Source organism: Ahaetulla prasina, chromosome 4 (assembly GCF_028640845.1).
Source record: "Ahaetulla prasina isolate Xishuangbanna chromosome 4, ASM2864084v1, whole genome shotgun sequence".
In the NCBI taxonomy this organism is placed as follows: domain Eukaryota; kingdom Metazoa; phylum Chordata; class Lepidosauria; order Squamata; family Colubridae; genus Ahaetulla; species Ahaetulla prasina.
In genome coordinates, this window is record NC_080542.1 from 6,154,198 (window position 1) to 6,177,009 (window position 22,812).

Below are 22,812 nucleotides of genomic sequence, written 5' to 3' on the forward strand. Positions count from 1 at the left end.
TCACTCCAGTCGGCAGCTGTTGGTAATTGACCTCCCTCAGGCTCACATGCTGTGGAGGAGGGGGAGGAGGTCTAGTTGCTCCGTTTGCCTGGGCATGGAGCCAGGGCTGGGGCCGGGAGGTGCTTCCTCCTCCTCAGCCTGTCTGGGCATGGAGCCAGGGCTGGGGCTGGGAGGCATACTAGGACATTCCTCAGCGTTCGGAAGCAGATAAGAAGGCCCCGGCTGCGGTGAGAGCGGGCAAGACACAACACTTCCGGTGGGACCCAGAAGTTGGCAAACGGGCCGTTTTTGACCTCCGCAGGGGGGCGGGGGGGCGGTTGGAGGCTGTTTTCACACACCCCCCCGACTCCTAGAGAAGCTCTGGAGCCAGGTGAGAGAGAAAAACGGGCCTTCCCCACCACCCACCGAGTCCCTCCGGAGGCAGGAAACAGCCTGTTTGCCTATTTCTGGTGGGCCCAGAAGGCCCGAAAATCAGCTGGCCGGAGCTGAGCTCACACGTGGCACGCATACCATAGGTTCGCCATCTCAGCCATATACCATTCCAAACAAATGGCTGTCCAACCTCTTCTTAAAAACCTCCAGTGTTGGGAGCACCCGCAGCTTCTGAAAGCAAGCAAGTCATCCCACTGATTGTCAGGAAATTTCTCCTTCCTTCTAAGTAGCTTCTCTCCTTGATTAGTTTCCATCCGTTGCTTCTTGTCCTGCCCTCAGATGCTTTGGAGAATAGCTTGACTCCCTCTTCTTTGTGGCAGCCCCGGAGATATTGGAAGACTGCTATCATGTCCCCCCTGGTCTTTCTCTTTAGTGTCTAGTGTCTAGTTCCTGTATTCTTGAAAAAGAGTAACAGAATGACAAGAGTTGGAAGGGACCTTGGAGGTCTTCTAGTCCAACTTCCTGCTGAAGCAGGAGACCCTATGTTGTGACCCAGACCCAAGTAGGTAGTAGTAACTCAGGTCAGTTCAAAAACCAATAAACTTCATTAGAACAGCTGAGAATTTAACTAAATCCAAGTTAAATCAAAGCAAATTCTTCCTAACACAATTCTTCAGTCTTATCGCCAGCCTTGGTCTAATTAGGCAAACTGCCAAAGGCTTTTCTTGGCAAAAGTTCAAAGCAGAAAAAGCCGACAAGAAATAAATGCAGCAAGACAAGGCTATCAATGTTGTTTTCTGGCAAAGAGCCCAAGAGCTGTTTAAGCCTTATGGGAGGGGCCAATCATCTCCTGGCCTTACTCCCGAGTCGTTCTCTTTGCTTCAGGTGCTCATACCTTCTGGCAGCTCTTCTCATGCATGCATTAGGAACAGGCTCCTTCTGTTCCTCTGCCTCACTACTGTCAGCTTCTGGAGGCTCCGGAGTCCGCACCTCACTCCCAGATGGCCCTGGCCCCACCTCAGCCTCCGACGCAGAGCCTTCATCTGTGCCTTCCCCAGCCTCCAGGACTCGCCTGTGTTCTTCCTCAGCCTCGTTGCTGTCCGTTGCCAACTCAGCAGGCTGCTGGCGGACCACAACACCCTAGACCAGGGTGTCAAACATAAGGCCCGCGGGCTGGATCCAGCCTGTGATGTGTTCAGATCCAGCCCATGGAGCCGTCCTTGAAAATAGTTGTGACCCAGGCCCCAGCAGGTAGTAGGAAACTCAGTCTGTGAAAAAACAAGCAAACTTTATTTGAACAGCTGAGAATTACTTCATTCCCAGCGTCGTTCAACTCAAATTAAAACAAATTCCTCCCAACACAAATTCCTCAGTCCTATCGCAAACCTTGGTCCAATTAGGCAAACTGCCAAAGGCCTTTCTTGGCAAACGTTCAGAAGTCACAAAAATAAAGGCAAGATGTAGACGAAGCAGAAGACGCAGCTACCAATGTTGTTTTCCGGCAAAACCCAAATGCCGTTGCTGGTCTGTTTTAAGCCTTATGGGAGGGGCCAATCATCTCTTGGCCTTACTCCTCAGTCGTCCTCTCTGCTTGAGCTGCTCTTGCCTTCTGGCAGCTCTTCTCATGCATGCATTAGGAACAGGCTCCTCCTGTTCCTCTGCCTCACTACTGTCAGCCTCTGGAGGCTCCGGAGTCCGCACCTCACTTCCCGATGGCTCTGGCTCCATCTCGGCCTCCTTGCTGTCCGACTCGGTTGCCAGCTCCGTAGGCTGCTGACGGACCCCAACAAACATGTAAGGGGCCAGCCCGTGTCGCCTCAGCCCAGTCTACCCAACGCGAAGAGGAAACATTCCAGCAGTTTGGGGAGTCGCGTCAAGCTGGCCACGCCCACCTAGTCAGCCACACACATGCACACCCCGCCAAAGTCAACCACAGCCCTGATGCTGCCCTCAATGAAATTGAATTTGACACCCCTGCCCTCAGCCCATTACAGACAAGTGACTATCCAATCTTAAAGCTTAAAAACTTCCAGCGATGGAGCACTTAACAACCTCTGGTGGCAGGTCGTTCCGCTGGTTAACGGTTCTCACCGTTAGGAAATTTCTCTCCTTCGTTATACGTTTGTGTCTCTCCTTGGTCCGTTTCCATCCGTTGCTTCTCGTCCTGCCTCTTAGCCTCCTCCCCCCCTTTTCTTTGTGGCATCTCAAATATTGCAACCCTGCCCTCATGCCCTTTTCTCCAGTTCGCAGAAGCAGAATGTGCCCGCCGTGCCCTGGAACAGCTGAACGGTTTCGAGCTGGCCGGCCGGCCCATGCGGGTGGGACAAGTCACCGAACGACTGGATGGCACCACCGACATCACTTTTCCCGATGGGGCTGATGAACCCGACCGGTCAGCTCTGAGCTTGGGGACCACCGGCTCCCAGTTGCAGCTGATGGCAAAGCTGGCCGAAGGTGAGGCTCCCTGGTAGAAATTTGGAAGTGGGGAATGGATTCTGTTACGTTATACGTTTGGAAAGGCCCAGTAGCTAGGGAGTAATTCCTCACGGGATCACAGAGTCCTCGACTTATGAATGGTTCGTGTGGTGACCATTCAGAGGTGGTTGTTTTTTCCTGAATTATATTTTCATCTGATGCGGTGTTCTCATTTTTCCAATATTGTGCAAATACAATTCTCGCTGCTTGTCAATACAAGTAGCATTAAGTCCCTTTGTCATAGTTTTCTGGTAATATACCTAACAAAAGTATTTCTGGCTTTAAATTTTCATGCTAATTTAGAATAGAATAGGAATAAGAAGAGAAGAGAAAGAAGAGAAGAGAAAGAGGAATAGAATGGAATGGAATGGAGAAATAATGGGATGGGAAGGGAAGGGAAGAGAATTCAGAATTCAAATCAAATAGAATAGAATTTAGAATAGAATAGAATAGAATTCAGAATTTAGAATAGAATAGAAATCAGAATTCAGAATAGAACTCAGAATTGGAATGGAATAGAATAGAATTCAGAATAGAATAGAATAGGAATAAGAATAGAATAAAATTAGGAATAGAATAGAATAGAATAGAATAGAATAGAATAGAATAGAATAGAATAGAATAGAATAGTGTTGTGTCTTGCCCGCCCTCAGAGCAGCCGGGGCCTTCTTATCTGCTCCCGAACACGGAGGAATGTATGCCTCCTGGCCCCAGTCCTGGCTCCATGCCCAGACAAACTGCAGAAGAAGGAGCACCTCCCTGCCCCAGCCCTGACTCCATGCCCAGGCAAACGGAGCAGCTAGACCCCTCCCCCTCCTCCACAGCATGTGAGCCTGAGGAGGGTTTATTACCAACAGCTGATTGGAGTGATCCTCGCATCAGAAGATTGGATAGGCGGAGGCAACAGAAGGAAGGGAGGGGCAGGCCTTAATGAGTGCTGAGTCATGGAGCCACACCCCATGGCCTATATAAAGGATCTACTTTCTGGCAGTCTCTGAGTCAGGCAAAAGTCAAACTTATCTTGCTGAAGTCACTTACTGGTCTCCTGCCTGCTCTGAGGACTTTGCTAGGACTTTGGGCAGAGCTGCAGAGGCAAGCCTGATTCGGATTTCCCTGACCCGGCCGTCAGCGGAGGAGTGGGACACGACAGAATAGAATAGAATAGAATAGAATAGAATAGAATAGAATAGAATAGAATAGAATAGAATAGAGAAATAATAGAAGGGAAGGGAAGATAAGAGAATTCAGAATTCAAATCAAATAGAATAGAATTTAGAATAGGATAGAATTCAGAATAAAATAGAAATCAGAATAGAATTCAGAATTAGAATCGAATAGAATATAAATCAGAATTGGAATAGAATAGAATAGAACAGAACAGAAAATATGGAATGGAATGGAATGGAATTCTTTATTGGCCAAGTGTGATTGGACACACAAGGAATTTGTCTTTGGTGTATATGGTCTCTGTACATAAAGAGAATAAAATACGTTCATCAAGAATAAAAAGATACAACACTTAGTGATAGTCAAGGTTAGGGTTAAGATTAATCATCTTTTCCAACCATGCATGTATTTTCTCCCAGTGTTGTTCTTGCTTTCACACACGGCCACCACACGTGACAATAAGTACCTGGAGTCTAATTGCGTGTCCAACATTTGGCGGACATGTAGTTAAACATTTTTGTTAATCTTGCTGCTGGCAAAGGCCAGCTGTAAAACATTTTATAAAGATTTTTCTTATACGCAGCAGCCATTGTCAGTTTATAATTTCTATCCCAAAGCTTTTGCCATTAATCTAATTCTATAGTATAGCCAAAGTTTTTTGCCCATACTATCATTGTTTCTTTTACTTGTTCACCTTCCATTTTAAAACTAAATAGGTAATTGTATAATTTTCTTATCAGTCCTTCATCTGTCCCTAATAACATCTGATCGAGTGTTGTTGGTTCTTTATAGAAACCCCATGTTTTCGCATCTTTCTCGTCTCTCGATCGTATTTGCAAGTGTGGCCACCAAGCTAAATCCATCCCTTGGTTTTATAGTTCCTGTCTGGTTTAAAGCTCCCCTTTCTTGTTTAACATGTCTTTATAGGATACAATTTTTTCCAAGTTAGCAACATTTGGCTGTATCAGTGCTTCCTTTGTAGAAAGCCAGACCGTTCACAGTTACAACTGCGCTGAACAAAGGGACTTATGACCGTTTTTCACACTTAACGACCGTTGCTGCCTCCCCACAGTCACATGATTTATATTCGGATGCTCGACAGCTGGTCCATAAGGATGATGGCCACAGAGTCCCAGAGGGTGGGTGCCATGTGACCATCTTTTGCGACCTCCTGACGAGCAAAGCCAGCTTCGCTTAACAACCGGGTGATTGACTTAACAACTGCAGTGATTTGCTTAGCAAATGCAGCCAAAAGGTGATAAAATGGGGCAAAACTCACTTAAAGGCTGTCTCGCTTAGCAGCAGAAATGTTGGGCTCAATTGTGGTCATAGGTTGAGGACAACCTGGATACGTTAAGATACAAGTTGAACATCAGTCACATACTGTATTTTTCGGACTATAAGACACACTGGTATATAAGACGCACCAATATTTTGAAGAGGTAAGTAAGGGGGGAAAAAACTTTTGCCCTCCCCCAGCCCCCAGGAGCACTCTGCAGGCTTCCCAAGCCCTCTGCGCGCCTGTTTGCAAAAAATGAGGTGCACTGAGGGTTCGGGAGGCCTGCAGAGTGCTCCTGGGGGCTGGGGGAGGGCAAAAACAAGCCCGCTTTTGGGAAAAACAGGCCTGTTTTTCGCAAAAATGGAACAAGCAGGGTGGGGCTTCAGGAGGTCAAAAATGGCTATATTCGGTGTATAAGACGCATCAACATTTCCACCCACTTTTGGGGGGGGGGGAGGTGCGTCCTATACACTGAAAAATAACGGTAAATTAGAGCTGGCTAGCTTTGATTTTTCTCTTGGTCTTTTCACCTGTGCCTTTGTCCAGCGGCATTTCCTCTTGTGGATCGCCAGTGGCCAATGGAGCTGGCAGCAGATTCGGACAGTGAGGAGGTTGGGGAGGAACATGGGCCAGTCCTGGAATCTGGGGAAGGCTCTAATGAGGGCTCTGCATTGGAGGCAGAAAGAGGGCCAGGGCATCTGACAGTTATCAGCTGCCTTCGGAGTCAGACATCAGTGAGGCAGACAAACAGCTAGAGCCTGTTCCCAGTGTGCGCATGCGCAGAGTTGCCAGACGAAGGGAACAGCTAAAGAACAAGGGTCGACTCAGGAGTAAAGCCACAGGTGGACAATGAATGGCCCCTCCCAGAGGGAATAAAAGAGGAACGAAAGGGGAGTGGAGTTTGCAGGAGACAATTACTTCACTTAAGTGGTTCGTGACTCTCCAAGACTTCTTGCCAAGTTTTGAAGATACCGGCCTGGCAGCTCTCCAAGATCTGTGACTGTAAATTCTCCCTTGAAAGACTTTGCTGGATGCGAATGAGAGGAATTCACAGTAACTTAATAAAAATGATTTTTTGTCGGGACAAGGAGCCTGCTTCATGCTCTTAGGAAGCCCAGGTCAGAACACTTCCTCTCTTAACCCATCGTTCTCCTGTCTTAAGAAAGATTGATTTTTAAGAGCGAGCGATCCTATAAAGTTGGCAAGTTGGGAGGAAAAGAAATTGGTGGGAAATGCTTAAAAAGATTTCCTCAGCCTAACCTTGCTCGGTTAGGTTCTGTAGGAGTTTTATTTTTTGAATCGGATGAATCCCATATATTGCGTTCCCAATGAATAATATTGCGTTGGCTCCCGGGAAATTGTCAGACTGTCACGATTCCTGCTCGGGTTTGCAGAGAAGACAAATGTGCGTTACCTGGAAACAGAAGAAGAAGAAGAAAAAAAGAGCTTAGTTATCTAGAGGTAGTCCTTGACTTACAACCTCAGTTCACCCTGGAACTTTTCATTGCTAAGCAACGCAATCGTTCAAAGAGAGTTGGCTCATGACTGTACCAGATTTTTATAGCTTCTTTTGTCGCGGTCATTAAGGGAATCCAGCTTTGCCCATTATTGTCAGAAACAAGCAGGGAAGGTCGCAAATGGCAACACTGCAGCTGTTGCAGTACGTGCTGGTTGCCGAGCTGGGGCGGCTTGTCGGCCGCCGGTCCCTCCGGCAGCCGAATCAGATGAGGAGGCAGAGTGCGGGCCAGCATCAAGGCAATCGGAGAGCTCCGAGGGGGAAGAGGGAATGGAGCTATCAGAGATAAGAGACGGAGGCGGAACCTGGGCCGTCAATCAGCCCCCAGATGGAGAGTCAGCAGCCCCCAGGTCTGGAGGTGGCTGACGAGGAAGAGGAAGGACAGCTGGATCCCATGCCTGACGTGCGAATGCACAGAAGGCAAAGGAGAGGAGAGGAGAGCAGCGGAACTCTATGGGCTGGTCCTCAGGATGGAAAAGCCACTACGAGTGTGGAGAGCGAGAGAGACAGACTCCTGGTGTGTTGGAGGAAAAGGGAGCAAGCTTTGCTTTCCACAGCTGCTGTGTGTGTGAGAGAGAGAGAGACTGCTGGGGTTGCTGGCGCTCCTAATAAAGGGAATATTTAGTTAAAAAGAGTGTTCTGGTCGTGTTTGGGAGCAGGGTCAGAACACAAGTATTCAAGTCACAATCATATAACTGTGGACACTACAGCAGTTCTAGAAAAGGAGACAATCTGTAACTCGGGATTGACATGACGGGTCTCTGAGCGTGCTTGTTTTCTTGCAGACGTTTCATGACCCAAGTAGGTAACACCATCAGGGCCAGTGACTAGCACCTCGTTTGGGTGATGTAACTTCCAAGAAAAGAAGCAAGCTCAGAGAACACCAGGGACCCCCATGCTTACAACAGTTGTAAGCGCGAAGACGGATCATAAATCACTGTAATTTCTTTTGTGACCCAGGTCCAAGTAGGTAGTAGGAAGCTCAGTCCGTGGAAAAACAAACTTTATTTGAACAGCTGAGAATTACTTCATTCCCAGCGTAGTTCAACTAAATTAAAGCAAATTCCTCCCAACACAAATTCCTCAGTCCTATCGCAAACCTTGGTCCAATTAGGCAAACTGCCAAAGGTCTTTCTTGGCAAAAGTTCAGAAGACACTGATACAACACAAATGCAAGAAGACGAAGCTATCAGCGTTGTTTTCCGGCAAAGCCCAATGCAGTTGCTGGTCTTTTAAGCCTTATGGGAGGGGCCAATCATCTCTTGGCCCTACTCCCAAGTTGTCCTCTCTGCTTGAGCTGCTCTTGCCTTCTGGCAGCTCTTCTCATGCGTGCATTAGGAACAGGCTCCTCCTGTTCCTCTGCCTCACTACTATTATTATTATTTTATTATTTATTCAATTTCTATCAGCCTCTGGAGGCTCTGGAGTCCGCACCTCACTTCCCGATGGCCCTGGCCTCACCTTTGCCTCATCACTGTCCGACTCCGTTGCCAGCTCCGCAGGCTACTGGCGGACCACAACAATTTCAGCCCCGTCGCGACTCCGAACAGTTGCGAAACAGTTGGTCGTAAGTCGAGGACCAGCTGCGGTTCACCTTTCGAGGAGTAGTTCATCTACTCCTTAGCTTCTGGAGATGGGAGAGTTGATGGTCACAGCTGAACAACTTCCAATTAAAGGTCTTCAAATATGACCCAACATAAAAGCTCTGCGTTTGTTATTGGCAATATCGTGGGGGTGGGGGAGAGGGCGGGGGGGACGACGACACCAATACCCATAAGTCACAGCTGGAATACGCTCACCTCTGGAAGAGGGCGGTCTTTTTAACAACCTCGATTGCGGCATCCCCAAATACTTTTGTCTTGTGTTTTTGCCCCAAGCAGCAGGTTCTGGGATTCCATTGACCACCACAGCGGCGGCCCAGGCTGCTCTGCAGCTTAATGGAGCGATACCTTTGGGAGCACTGAATCCAGCTGCCCTGACAGGTAAGGGGGTGGGGGAATCCGGGCGGTACCGAAAGGAGCAATTGGGAGTGGTCCTGAGGACAGGGGACTGCATCCTAACAACCCTGGCTCAACGTTTTTCAACCTCTGCAACTTTTAAGATGGGTTGGACTTCAACTCCCAGAATTCCCCAGCCAGCAGATCCAATCTCTGCAATTTAAAGATGGGTTGGACTTCAACTCCCAGAATTCCCCAGCCAGCAGATCCAATCTCTGCAATTTAAAGATGGGTTGGACTTCAATTCCCAGAATTCCCCAGCCAGCAGATCCAATCTTTGCAATTTTAAGATGGGTTGGACTTCAACTTGCAGAATTCTCCAGCCCGCAGATCCAATCACTGCAACTTTAAGATGGGTGGACTACAGTTCCCAGAATTCCTCAGCCAGCAGATCCAATCTCTGCAACTTTGGGTGGACTTCAACTCCCAGAATTCCCCAGCCAGCAGATCCAATCTCTGCAATTTAAAGATGGGTTGGACTTCAACTCCCAGAATTCCCCAACCAGCAGATCCAATCTCTAAAATGAGTTGGACTTCAGTTCCCAGAATTCCTTAGCCAGCAGATCCAATCTCTGCAATTTAAAGATGGGTTGGACTTCAACTCCCAGAATTTCCCAGCCAGCAAGGCTGGGGAAGTTGAAGTTGAATTCTGGGAGTTGTCCACCCATCTTAATGGTGGCAATTTGCTGGCTGGGGAATTCTGAGAGTTGAAGTCCACCCATCTTAAAATAGGCAATTTGCTGGCTGGGGAATTTTTACACCAAAGATCACCCCAATTTAGCATCTATTGTTCCCCATGGGAAATTAATCGTGGGTTCCTAACACTTTTTGTTTTTCTTTCTCTCACCCCTGTAGCTCTTAGCCCAGCATTGAATCTGGCTTCCCAGACCCTGGCCTCCCAGTGTTTCCAGCTTTCAGGCCTCTTCAGTCCCCAAACAATGTAAGTCACTAAACAGCAAAGTCGGGGGAGGGTGTGCAGGAAAGGACACCCTTTTCATCTTTATTATGCTCCAGATTTGACTTCCAGATCTTTTACAACCTAACTAAAATCTATAAGTTGACCCCAGGTGGATTTTTAACAAACAGATACCTGAAAACTCAGGTCTTCTCTTCTCTAGTCCACCCCAAAATCTCAGCCTGACGATCCATGGGCCCCAAAGTTCCCCACACCCCTTAGATATTCACAGATAAAACTTGACTTGCCTGTGAAATCCTTGGTTCTCTCCAAGTTTGATTGTTTTCTTGCAGCTGTTTCAGGACCCAACTAGGTAACATCATCAGTTTTAGAAGCAGGAGGGGAGGGTTGCAGAATGGAGGAGGAGGAGGAGGGAGCAGTAGGATGACTGTGGGGTATCTGGTACTCCCTGTGGGGTATCAGGTACTCCCTGATCTTTGCGGTAGATGTTTTGTGACCCAACTAGCTGAGAACATCAGTGGTGGTAGGGAGTGGGGTTTGCACAGTGGAGGAAGGAGGATGGCAGGGGTGTCAAACTCGCAGCCCGCAGGCCAGGTGCGTCATGCGCTGGCCATGCCCACGCCCGGTTTAGCGAAGGGGGGAAAAAGTCCAGATACATCACGTGACGCCTCCGTGACGATGCAAGTTTGACACCCCTGATCTATGGGGTCCTTGGTGCTTCTGAACCTGGTTGCTTTCTTGCAGACATTTCATGACCCAACTAGGATACACCATCAGTCTAGAAAGGAGTTGGGTTTATGGAGTGGAGCTAGAAGAGGAGGGATAGGACTGTGAAGTCCTTGGTGCTCTCTAAGCTTGGCTGCTTTCTTGCAGACATTTCATGGCCCAACTAGATAACATTATCAGTGGTAGCAGGAAGGAAGGAGATAGGATACGGGTGGTAACCTTGTCGGGTGGCTTGCTGCGTTCTGAGCTCGCAGCCCTTTCATGACCCAACTAGGTAACACCATCAGTCTAGAAGGGAGTGAGCTTTACTCTCATTTTATATCCCAGCGAGTTGCCCCGTCAGTGTTGGCGGGAGTGGTCTTGAGCGACTTGGCCTTGCAGATTCTCTGGCGCCCAGATTCGTTCCTTGACCTCCTAACTCCCCCACCCACCACCTAACTTTACTCTCCCTTTCATCATTGTTTTCCTTTTGTTTTCTACCCTCTGTCCTATTTGCAGGGGTGAGCTTCAGATCCTTTAGCAGTAGGTTCGCTGCCCTGTTGCTGGGTAGGCGTGGGCATGGCGTAGTTGACCCCCTGCACTGGGGTTGGGTGGGTGTTTTTCATCCTCCCCAGGCTCTGTAGGCTTTCCTTGAGCCTCCAGAAGGGTGAAACCAGCTTCCCCCAGAGGCAGAAAGACTTCCGGAATCTCCGGTAGGCCCGTTTTTTGCCCTCCCAGACCCTCCGCGCAGCCCCTGCACTTTATCTGGAATGATGAAGGGCCACTTAGAGATTCCTGGGAGAGGGGGTGGGAGGGGCCAGCCAGGGGTGGTATTTGGCCCTAGCGATCCTTGGCTAAAGGATTGCCCGAATCCTGCCGAATCCCCAGGAGCCTACCCCTGCCAATTTCCCTGGGAAATCTTGAATGGTGAGACCGAGGCATAAAGGAGGAGATGGAGAAAGACCTTGGGGAGGGAAGGAAGGTAGGGTGGAGAGGACGGTTGCTAACCTCTTTTTTTTCCCCTTGTTTTCCAGGTAAAGCCACCCAGTCCGCCCACCCTTCCCGCCCTCCCTCTCCCACGGAGCTCAGAGGGGGAATGATCATCTCTGCCACCATTACCGCCTCACCTGACACCCCCTCTCCTGCCCCCCCCAATTGGATCCAAGCCTGGGGGGGGGAGATGAACTTTGAAGGAACGCTCCCTCTTTGGGGACAAGGCGGGGAGTCGGGGGGGGGCAAAACCCTTCTTAACATGAACTCTGATTTTATTCCGAATTTCCCTTCCCTGGGGAAGGGAGGAAGATCTTGTATTCTGGCCCTCCCTCACTTCTTTCTCCCCCCCTCAAATCACAATTGGAAGATAGATGCATTATCCTTCCCCCTAAAAAAAAGTGGAATTGTAGCATCTTTTCCTTTCGGTGGGTTTCGGGGGGGGGGGTCCGAGGAAGACCGTTGACCCCTTCCTCTCTCTCTCTCTCTCTCTCCCTCTCTCTCCCACCCCTCTGCTCTTGGATTGGGCGGTCCTCGCGGCCAGCAGGCGCGTTGTACAAAAAAAAACGGGAGAGGCACTGACCAGTGGGCGGGCGGGTGGGTGGGAGGTCCACGTTGTGTATATCTCTTCTCTTTCTACCCCCCCCTCCTTCCCCAATTTGTAAAGAGGCTGCGTAACCCTTTGGAGGATGTTGGGTTCCCCCCCCCTTCATTTTTCTCGACTCTTTGTCTCCCGTTCTTGGTGTCCCTGTTTTTTCTGGCTGCACCCGTTCCTCGGAGTCCTTCGGAGACCCCTTTCCCACCCACCCACTCTCTCCTTCTCCTTCCCCCCCTCCCCTTTTCCAGATTTTCAAAGGTGTATTTTGGTTTTGTTTTGTTTTTCTTTTTATCTCTTTCGATTTCCTTTTTTTTTTTCTTTTGCTTATAAATGAATAATAAAAAAAAGTCACCAAATGGAACCGTGCGTACAGCTGTGTTTTTGTTTTTTTCCTAAGTGGGGAGGAGTTTCTCCTGGAAAAGGAAAGGAATCTATCGTGTCCCACTCCTCCTCTTGACGGCCGGGTCTGGGAAGTCTGTCTCAAGCGTGGCCACGAAGCCTCTGCAGCTTTGCCAAAGTCCTGTCAGAGTTCTCAGGGCAGGCAGGAATCCAAGGTGTGACTTCAGCAACCAGATGAGACTTTGCCTGACTCAAGGAATGCCAAAAAGCAGATCCTTTATATAGGCCATGGGGTGTGGCTCCATGACTCAGCACTTATCCAGGCCTGCCCCTCCCTTCCTTTTGCTGACGTCGCCTCTCCATTCTCCAGAAGCAGGGATCTCTCCACCCTCCAGCTGCCGGCAATTCTAGCTCGTGACTGGCTTCATGTTCATACGCTGTGGGGGGGGGGGGAGGTGGCTGGCTTCAGGCACACATGCTATAGGAGGGAGGTTTGTTTGCTCAGTCTGTCCGGGCACGGTGCCAGGACGGGGCTGGAGGCATGCCAGGCCATTCGTCTTCATTATCAGTCTCTGGCTGAGATAGCAGGAGATGGGAGGGGCCCGGCTGTGGAGAGGGGGGCGGGCGAGGCACAACAGAATCTGTAGTTTTTTATTTGGTCAGTATTTTCAAAATCTGCCTGAACTATCTATCATTATCATCTATTTCTTTCTTGTAGCCCAACCCCTTCTTGAGCAGTACACCCTAGTCCATTTCAGACAAATGGTTGTCCAATCTCTTAAAAGTGTTGGAGCACGCACAATTTCTAGTGGCAAGTTGTTCCACTGGTTAATTGTTCTCTTGTCCAAAAATTCTTCCTTCGTTCCCGGTTGCTTCTCTCCTTGATTAGTTTCCATCTGTTGCTTCTTGTCCTGCTTCGGAAAATAAGTTGTGGCAGATATTGCTATCATGTCCCCTCCTAGTCCTCTTCTTTAAACTAGACATACCCAATTCCTTCCTGCAACCGTTCTTCCTATGTTTTAATATGTTTGAGTCACGTTTTGTTTTCAGAAGGGTTGAGTTTTGGGGAATTGCGTGTCCTTGTTACACATCTCGGTCTTTCTTGGTGTTGCCTATTCCTGGGGTGGGGGTTTATGACAACTCACCATGGCTAACTCACCACAGCCAACTCAACATGGCCAACTCAACATGGCCAATTCAACACAGCTGCCATGGCCAACTCGCCATGGCCAACTCACCACATCCAACTTGCCATGGCCAACTCGCCATGGCCAACTTGTCACAGCCAACTCAACATGGCCAACTCGCCACAGCCGCCATGGCCAACTCAACATGGCCAACTCGCCACAACCAACTCAACATGGCCAACTCACCATGGCCAACTTGCCATGGCCAACTTACAGTGGCCAACTTGTCACGGCCAACTCAACATGGCCAATTCATGGCCAACTCAACATGGCCAACTCGCCAGCCATGGCCAACTCAACATGGCCAACTCGCCAGCCATGGCCAACTCTCCACGGCCAACTTGCCACGGCCAACTCAACATGGCCAACTCGCCGCCAGGCAAGAGTTCCACTAATATCAGAGAAATGGTGGAATGGAATACTTGAAAATAAAGCATGCAGAAGGAGGGACAGAAGGAAATGTGAACAACAACAATTAAAATCATGTTTTTTATTTATTTTAAAGAATTGAATTGTTCGATTGTCCTGCGGCCGATAGCTCTGAATGCAGGCCGGTGACAATCCATTTCCTCCAGGGAGCTCCCAGACTTTGCCAAATCTTGTGGGGCCTCCCCCGCCTCCCCATCTGGGGGACCAGAACCCGAGGCTCCGCCTTACCTTAAACGCCCCATTTATTCATCTCTCTCTCTGCTCCCCACCCTGCCCGCCCCTTAAACTCCCCTCCCTCCTCCTTGATCCTTGCTCCCCAAGGCTGGAGGCCGTGCACGAGTTGCTTGGCTGGTGCTGAGAAGCAGAACTTGGTTGCCGTAGCGACGGGATAACATCTTGTCTCCGTGGCAACCCTCAAGGACGTTTCCATGGCAAAGTGATGGGTATCTTATGCCTTTCTCCCCTTCCCCTCCCCTCCTTGCCAAACTCAGTTCGGTTTCGGGAAAAGGTTGATGGAAGAGGAGGTGGTGGGGGGCAGGCGGCAGCAGGGGAGTGGGGGGCGCAGGAAGGGGAGAAGTTTGACTTCGGGGAGCATGAAGGAATTGTCAGCTCTGCAGCAGGGCCTGCTGCGTTGCCCTGTCAATCAAATGGAGCATCCCTCTCTCTAAATCTCATTCCTTCCCTCCACCCCGTTTGCTCAAATGACTTCCATAGGGATAACTTGAAAAATAATAACCGAGTTGGAAGGGACCTTGGAGGTCTTCTAGTCCAACCCCTTGCTCAGGCTGCAGACCCTATACCATCCCGGACAACTGGTTGTCCAATCTCTTCTTAACAACCTCCGGTGTTGGAGCAACCACAACTTCCAGTGGCAAGTTGTTCCACTGGTTAATGGTTCTAATTGTCAGGAAATTTCTCCTTCATTCTAGGTTGCTTCTGTCCTTGATTAGTTTCCATCCGTCGCTTCTTGTCCTGGCCTCCGGTGCTTTGGAGAACAGGTGGACCCCCTCTTCTTTGGGGCAGCCCCTCAAATATTGGAACACGACTATCATGTCACCCCTAATCCTTTTCCCCCTCCATTAAAGTAGATATTCCCAATTCTACCAAGTGTTCATTGTATGTTTTTAGCCTCCAGTCCCCTAATCATTTTTGTTGCTCTTCTCTGCACTTTTTCTAGTCTCAACTTCTTTTTTTTCACACCTTGTCAACCAAAACCGGATGCAATATTCCGACTTGTTCCGAACGGACTCCTGACTTGGCCGGGGGTTGGGCTAGATGACCTCCAAGGTCCCTTTCCAGCTGTCTGCTTTGATGATTTGGGGGAGGAAGTCATCTTTGGGATCGGAGCCAGACCGGTTGATCAGTGAAACCCTCAGAATCACCCCCACCCCGAAACTCTAGTCCTGCCTGGGCTGACCTTGGGCCAGCCACTTTTTCTCAGCCCTAAAAAGGAGGCAACGGCAAATTACTTTTGGGGGGGAAAGAAAGAAAAAACTTGGCAAGAAAATTTGCAGGGACTTATCCAGGAAGTCTTTTAAGAATTGGACAGCATGGAACGGAGGGGGTCAAAAAAGAAATATCTTCAGGCTGGAACTATTGAGGGGGTCTTGTGTTTGAGGTTCCTGCATCTGGAAGCCGAAAACTTAGACTAGACTGGGAACCTAACCATTTTCCCCCGAGCGTCTTAGTTCTCGTGGATTTGATCAATCTTTCCCTTGCCTTTCCGCCTCCCCGATGCTTGGTGTGACACGCTAAATTTAGAGAGAGAAACAGAAGGCCAGACTGACATCCCTTCAAAGCCAGTGTTGTGACTCGTCCTTCCTCCTCTCCTCGGGCCCCTCCCCTCTCCAACCGGGCCTGTTATCAGACTCCGAGTCTGATAATGAAGATGAACGGCCTGTCATGCCTCCAGCCCCCGGCCTTGGCCCCATGCCCAGAGAGGATTCCAGGAGTGGGAGGACAAGCCCAATAAACCTCACTCATACAGCGTGTGTTCCTTTGGCTCAGCCATCAGAGCAGGAAGCCAGCCAGGTATTGGAATTGCTCGGGCCTACTCCCTCTGACCCCTCCCTTTCCCAGACGCTGACAGCAGATCCAGCTGAAGACAATTCAGGGTCGGAGGACCCTCGCTTCCGGAGAGCTGAGAGATGACGCCAGCAGAAGGAAGGGAGGGGCAGGCCTGGATAAATGCTGAGTCATGGAGCCACACCCCACAGCCTATATAAAGGACCTGCTTTTGGCATTCCAACCTTGAGTCAAGCAAAGTCTTATCTAGTTTGCTGATATCGGACCCTATTGCTGAAGTCACAACTTGGACTCCTGCCTGCCCTGATAAACCTCGAAGGAACTTAGCAAGCTGCAGAGGCTTCGTTGCCAAGTTTGTTACGGTCTTCTTGACTCGTTCGTCGGAGTGGGGGATGGGACACGACAGCCATCCTTGGATGCCTTCATCCTAACGATTGGTAGGAAGTTGGCAGCATCTTTTCCAGCTAAGAAATGCTATTAAAAAGGACCAGTCCGATGAGCTGCAGTCCAATATATTTGAGGAAGACTGTGTTACGAATACTCAGTCTAATCTCCTGCCACTAGAACGCTATTTTCCTATATACTATGATGCAGTGGTGGGTTTCAAATTTTTTTTACTACCGGCTCTGAGGGTGTGGTTTGGTGGGTGTGGCAGGGGAAGGTTACTGCAAAATCTCCATTTCTTCCCGATCAGCTGATACTTGGGAGGCAGAGAATAGATGGGGGTGGGGCCAGTCAGAATCTTTACTACCGGTTCTCCGAACTACTCCAAATTTCCGCTACTGGTTCTCCTGAACTGGTCAGAACCTGCTGAAACCCACCTCTGCCACAATGGCGAACCTACGGCACGCTGTTCTTCTGGTTTCCAGTGTGCACATGCGCGCCGACCAGCTGGTCTTTGGGGGGAGCGGAGTTGCCGAAGCGCTGGAAAAAGGCCCCCCAAATATAAAAAAACAGGTCATTTTTCGGGGCCGGAAAATGGCCTAAAACAGCTGATCTTTGAGCTTCCAGTGGTCTGGTGTGCAGAAACCTCTCTTTGGGCACATGCACCATTGCCAGCTGCTCTTCGGGCGTCCAGTGTGCACAGGCATGCCAGCCACCTGGTTTTTGTGGGCGCCGGAGTGCTGGAAAAAGGCCCGAAAAATGGTCAAAAAACAGGCCGTGTTTCAGGCCATTTTTCGGGGCCGGAAAATGGCTAAAACCAGCCAAAAAACAGGTATGAACAAGCCAGCCAGCTGGTCTTCGGGTTTCCAGTGCTCTGGTTCGCGTGAAGACCAGCTAGCCGGCGTGCATACGGGTTCTGGAAACCCGAAGACTAGATGGCTGGCACACACATGCACGCCAGCCAGCTGGTCTTCGGGTTTCCAGTGCTCTGGCTCGCATGAAGACCAGCTAGCTGGCGTGCATACGGGTTCTAGAAACCCAAAGACCAGCTGGCTGGCACACACATGCACACCAGCCAGCTGGTCTTTGGGTTTCCAGTGCTCTGGCTCATGCGAAGAGTAGCTAGCCGGCATGCATACGGGTTCTGAAAACCCGAAGAACAGCTGGCTGGCATACACATGCACGCCAGCCAGCTGGTCTTCAGATTTCCGGTGCTCCAGCGCATGCACATGCACATAAATATACATGCACGCGCATTCCAATTTGGGCACTCAGTGGCAAAAAGGTTCGCCCTCACTGTCCTTATAAGCTCCTTTTTATTATTTAAAACAAGCTTCTGATTTGGGAAGAAAGAACGGACTGTGATTAATTATATAATTATAATTATTATAATTATTATAAATAATTAAATATTTTATTAATATTATAGATCGGTGGTCACCAATTGGTGGTCCGTGGATCACTGGTGGTTCGTGAGAAAATTTTGGTGGTCCACAGAAACATTATTTGGATTTTTTATATTGCACTAAATCAGGGGTCCTCAAACTACGGCCCTTGGGCCGGATACGAGTCTCCCCCTTCGGGGTCTTTTTGTGCAGGTCGAAGAGGGGCAGAAATTCTGACTTGGGGTCTGCTTCAGCCTCCTGGTGTGGGGCTTTGGGCGAAGGCTGGAGAGACGCGCCACTGGTGGCGAAGAGCCGGAGGGCCTCGTTCCAGTGGGACTGCAATCATGGCCTGGAACCGGCTGACCATCTCAGCACGCTGAGCCTCCAGGCACCAGTACCTGGCCTTGCACTCCCGCAGGTCTTCCCTTTGCTTGGAAAACCTATGCTCCTAGTCCTCAGTGAGGTGCTTCTGCTGAGCCTCCTTCTTGGCCAGTTCCAATTTGAACTGTTATAATATATAGAATATGGCTCGGGCCACTATTAATAATAGAATGTCAGTGTCGGAAAGGATGCAGAAGGGATGTTAAAAGCACGAATACGGTTGCCCCCAACTCCAAACGAGCGACTTCGTCTTTAATCCCTTCTTTTCTAACGGATAATCCTAACACGGTATCTGGTTTTAATGTCTGCTACCGTGGCTTGCTTTCTTTTCCTCTGCCCTCCTCATCGGGTGATCCTTTAATGCCTTGCCAGCTGATCCTTGCTATCTTGACCTTCGTAAGAGGTTCTGAGCAATCTTGTCAGCTGGAGGATGGGGAGGGGAGTGCCTTAAATAAACTTCGACAGGCTCGTGAGAGAAAAGAGAGGAGAAAGAACAGGACAGAGTCTACTGCTCTGGTGTAGGAGGAAGGGTGGGAGGGAACTAAAATAGAATTCAAGTCATCCTCGTCTTAGAAGAGTTCACTTAGCGGTGGCACAAAGTTACAACGGCCTTTGAAATAAGCGACTTAGGAGTCTCTTTCACACTTACAACCATGGGAGGGCTTCAAAAATGTTAGGAAGGGGTTCTCTGCCCGATTGCTGGGTGGGCGTGGCCATGGTGGGCGTGGCCTAGTCGACCTCCTGCACCATGGCAGGAAGGGGGTGTTTTTGCCCTCCCCGGGCTCCAGAGGCTTTTCTCGAGCCTCCAGGAGGGCAAAAACGGCCTCCCCAGGCCCTCTTCCCGAACTTCCAGTAGGCCTGTTTTTCGCCCTCCCCAAGCCTCCACGCGCACTCTGCATTTACCTGCATACAAAATGGGCCGTGTGGGGATTCCTGGGAGGAGCATGGTGGGGTGGGTGAGGCCAGCAAGGAATGAAATTTGGGGGTTCTCCGAACTGCACAGAATCTTAGCAAGAGGTTTTTTATTATTATTTATTTATTTGCATTTATATCCCACCCTTCTTGGAAGACTCAGGGCGGCTTACACTATGTTAACAATAGTCTTCATCCTATTTGTATATTTATATACAAAGTCAACTTATTGCCCCCAACAATCTGGGTCCTCATTTTACCTACCTTATAAAGGATGGAAGGCTGAGTCAACCTTGGGCCTGGTGGGACTAGAACCTGCAGTAATTGCAGGCAGCTGCTGTTAATAACAGACTGCATTAGCAGTCTGAGCCACAGAGGCCCATTCTCCTGAACCCCTGCAAACCCCCAGAAGCCCACCCCTGCTTATGACGACCCCTGAAGCATCCCCATGGTCACGTGATCAAAATTGGGATGCTTGGCTTGGCTCATGCTAATGACAGTTGCGGTGTCCCGGTGGTGTGTGTCCTGTGATCCCCTTTTGTGGACCTTCCGACGAGTAAAGTCAGCGGGCCAGCCTGATTCATTTAACTACCGGGCGACTAACTGAAGCGCTGCCGGGATTCCTTTAACAAGTCGTTAAAAACGGGGCGAAATTCTCACTTAGTGGAAGTCTCGCCAAACGACAGAAACGTTGAACTTTTTTTTTTATTCAAAAAGTTTTACAAAATTTTTTTTCCCCTTTCCCCCCTCCCCTCCCTTCACAACCCCCGACTTCCCGGAACGAGCACAAGGTATAGTTAAAAATAAAACAAACATATGCTAAAAAATTTTCGTCCCAACTTAATTATACCCCTACAATCATCAATTCCTAACTTCCCCCGAAAACAATCAAAAATAATACATCATAATCATTCAAAAACAGTCTGATAACTCTTAGTCTGATATCTACGTTGAATATAGTCAATCCATTTTTTCCATTCCTTTAAGTATCTTTCTTGCGTATTGTCTTTCAAAAAGGCTGATATCTTTGCCATCTCAGCCAAATTGGCAACTTTCAATATCCATTCTTCTATTGTAGGTACTTCTTTTTTCTTCCAATATTGTCCTATTAGTAATCTTGCTGCAGTTATTAGATTTAAAATCAATTTAGTCTCAATTACTGTACAATCCGTAATAATTCCCAACAAGAAAAGTTGCGGCAGGAACTTTATCTTCTTTTTCAAAACATTTTGTAAAATCCACCAAATTTTTATCCAAAAGACCTTTATGTCCTTACAAGTCCACCAAATGTGAAAATATGTAGCGTCATCACAATTACATCTCCAACATTTTGCTTGCATATCTGGATACATACACGATAATTTTTTAAGATCTAGATGCCATCTATGAAACATTTTATAAAAATTTTCCCTCAGATTCTGTGCCTGCGTGAATTTAACATTTCTAACCCAAATTTTTTCCCAAGTTTCCAATAATATTGGCTCCTGAAACGTTGAACTTGATCGTGGTCGTACGGCGAGGTCTACCTCAAATCGCGAGGGTGAGCACTTGGCGAACACCGGCGGGGGTGGGTGGGCGGATTCTCTGTCCGAGTATCACGGTAGTAGACGAAAGGCAGAGGAGCTGAGAAGTGGTAAGGCAGGGGTGTCAAACTCGGTTTCATTGAGCGACGCATCAGAGTTGTGTTTGATCTTGGAGGGGCCGGGTGGCCGCGTCCAGCCAACATCACTTGTGTTGGGGGTTGGTGGAGCTGGGGGAATCCACTTTTGCTAGTAGTTTGTTTTGCCAGCACTCTGCCAGCAAAAACGGAGCTGGGGGGGGGGCTCACGCGGCCCTCCCACCAGGCTCCATTTTTAGCTGTGACTGCCTCCTGCAGCCCTCCAGCAGCGAAAAGGGCTACCGCGTGCAGCCCTCCCAAGCTCCATTTTCACTGGCAGAGACACCGCGGGCGGGTCCTTCACTGTTTCCAGGGCCAGATCTAAGTACCCTGTGGGCCACATCCAGCCCGTGGGCTGCATTCAACACGCGGGCTGCATTCAACACGCAGGCCTTGAGTTTGACACCCCTGTGGTAAGGGAAGGAAAACACCGCGGGGAGGTAAGAAGCAGCAAAGCCAAGAGGGTTAAAAATGTGGGAAGGAATCGATGTTCTTTGTTGCAGGTGCTGCTCACCAGGAACGGGCGTGGGAAGATGACAGCTTCGCCCATCATCCCATCTTCACTGCTGATCTGGGAAGACACGGCTTGCATCTTTAAAAGGTTCCTTCTTGACTGCCTGGGTCGTCACCTTGTCATCTCTCTCGAGTTCCCCCCTCTCCCCCAACCTCTTGGGGACCAGTTTCGTGGAGAGATTTTTTTTTCCACAGACTTGGGGGACGACGTGGTTTCGTGTGCTGCCTGTATCCCCAGGATTGAGCTTCATTTGTTTACGCGGCCTGGTTTCAGGCATGTCGTAGCCCGGTGCCAGACCAGCGACGGGGGTTTTGAATACCCCCTGATGTAGACCTTTGGTCCTCAAGGGTTGCAGACATCTGTCGTGTCCCACTCCTCCGCTGACAGCCGGGTCAAGGAAATCCGAATCAGGCTTGCTCTGCAGCTCTGCCCAAAGTCCTAGCAAAGTCCTCAGAGCAGGCAGGAGACCAGAAAGTGACTTCAGCAAGATAAGTTCGACTTTGCCTGACTCAGAGACTGCCAGAAAGCAGATCCTTTATATAGGCCATGGGGTGTGGCTCCATGACTCAGCACTCATTAAGGCCTGCCCCTCCCTTCCTTCTGTTGCCTCCGTCTATCCAGTCTTCTGATGCGAGGGTCACTCCAATCAGCAGCTGTTGGAAATAAACCTTCCTCAGGCTCATATGCTGTGGAGGAGGGGGAGGGGTCTAGCTGCTCCGTTTGCCTGGGCATGGAGCCAGGACTGGGGCTGGGGGATGCTCCCTCCTCTGCAGCCTGCTTGGGCATGGAGCCAGGGCTGGGACCGGGAGGTGCCCCCTCCTCTTCAGCTTGTCTGGGCATGGAGCCAGGACTGGGGCCGGGAGGCATACATTCCTCCATGTTCAGGAGCAGATAAGAAGGCCCCGGCTGCTGTGAGAGCGGACAAGACACAACATCTTGATGACCAGTTGATAGTGGGGGAGATGTTCTGGGCCTCTTGGTGGCTTTCCAAGCATCATTTAGATCAGGGGTATCAAACTCAAGGCCCACGGGACAGATTCAGCCTGCAGGGTGCTTAGATCTGGCCCGTGGGGCCACCCTGGAAACAGTTAAAGCCCAGCCCACAGTGCCTCTGCCAGTGTGCGGCCCTCACAGGCTCCGTTTTCTCTGGCAGGGGGTTGCAGGAGTCCATTCAGAGTTGATATTCAGCCAGTTCGGGCCGGTTTGGGCGAACCGGTAGCGGCGACTGCGGGAGAGCCTGCCCACCCACCCCGGCATAATGCCGTTCTATTTAGCCATGTTTTCAAAGCCAGGCGCAGGCGCAGAAGGCGCGTGTGTGAGCAAAGCACATGCGTGGAAGTTGCGTGCGGCGAACCGGTGGTAAGAATATGTGAAACCCATCGCTGAGTCCGGAAACAGAGCTTGGGAGCCCGTTTTTGCTGGGAGACCATTTGGCTCACCACAGGCGCCCCTGACACGAGTGATGTTGAGCTGGCCACACACAACCTGCCCCCTCTAAAGTTTGTTTTTTCTTGGACTGAATTTATTACTACCTACTTGGGTCTGGGTCACAACAGCTAGATTGATTTAACAACCGTATTCCTA

The 22,812-nt window shown here is 49.7% G+C and overlaps 1 protein-coding gene across 8 annotated transcripts in view; it reads left to right on the plus strand.

Annotated features, from left to right (window-relative positions):
- RBM23 (RNA binding motif protein 23) overlaps positions 1-12,381 on the plus strand; it is a 32,515-nt gene extending 20,134 nt beyond the window's left edge. For 5 of the 8 annotated variants that reach the window (XM_058180011.1, XM_058180010.1, XM_058180012.1 and 2 more), the window contains 4 exons: positions 2,616-2,826; positions 8,687-8,791; positions 9,662-9,746; positions 11,462-12,381. In XM_058180011.1, coding sequence (XP_058035994.1) covers positions 2,616-2,826; positions 8,687-8,791; positions 9,662-9,746; positions 11,462-11,465 — 405 coding nt within the window. In that variant the 3' untranslated portion in view covers positions 11,466-12,381. Of the gene's footprint in view, positions 1-2,615; positions 2,827-8,686; positions 8,792-9,661; positions 9,751-11,461 lie in introns of those variants that run through there. The other 3 variants (XM_058180008.1, XM_058180007.1, XM_058180009.1) reach the window with 3 other exon arrangements.
- Positions 12,382-22,812: the final 10,431 nt, after the last annotated feature.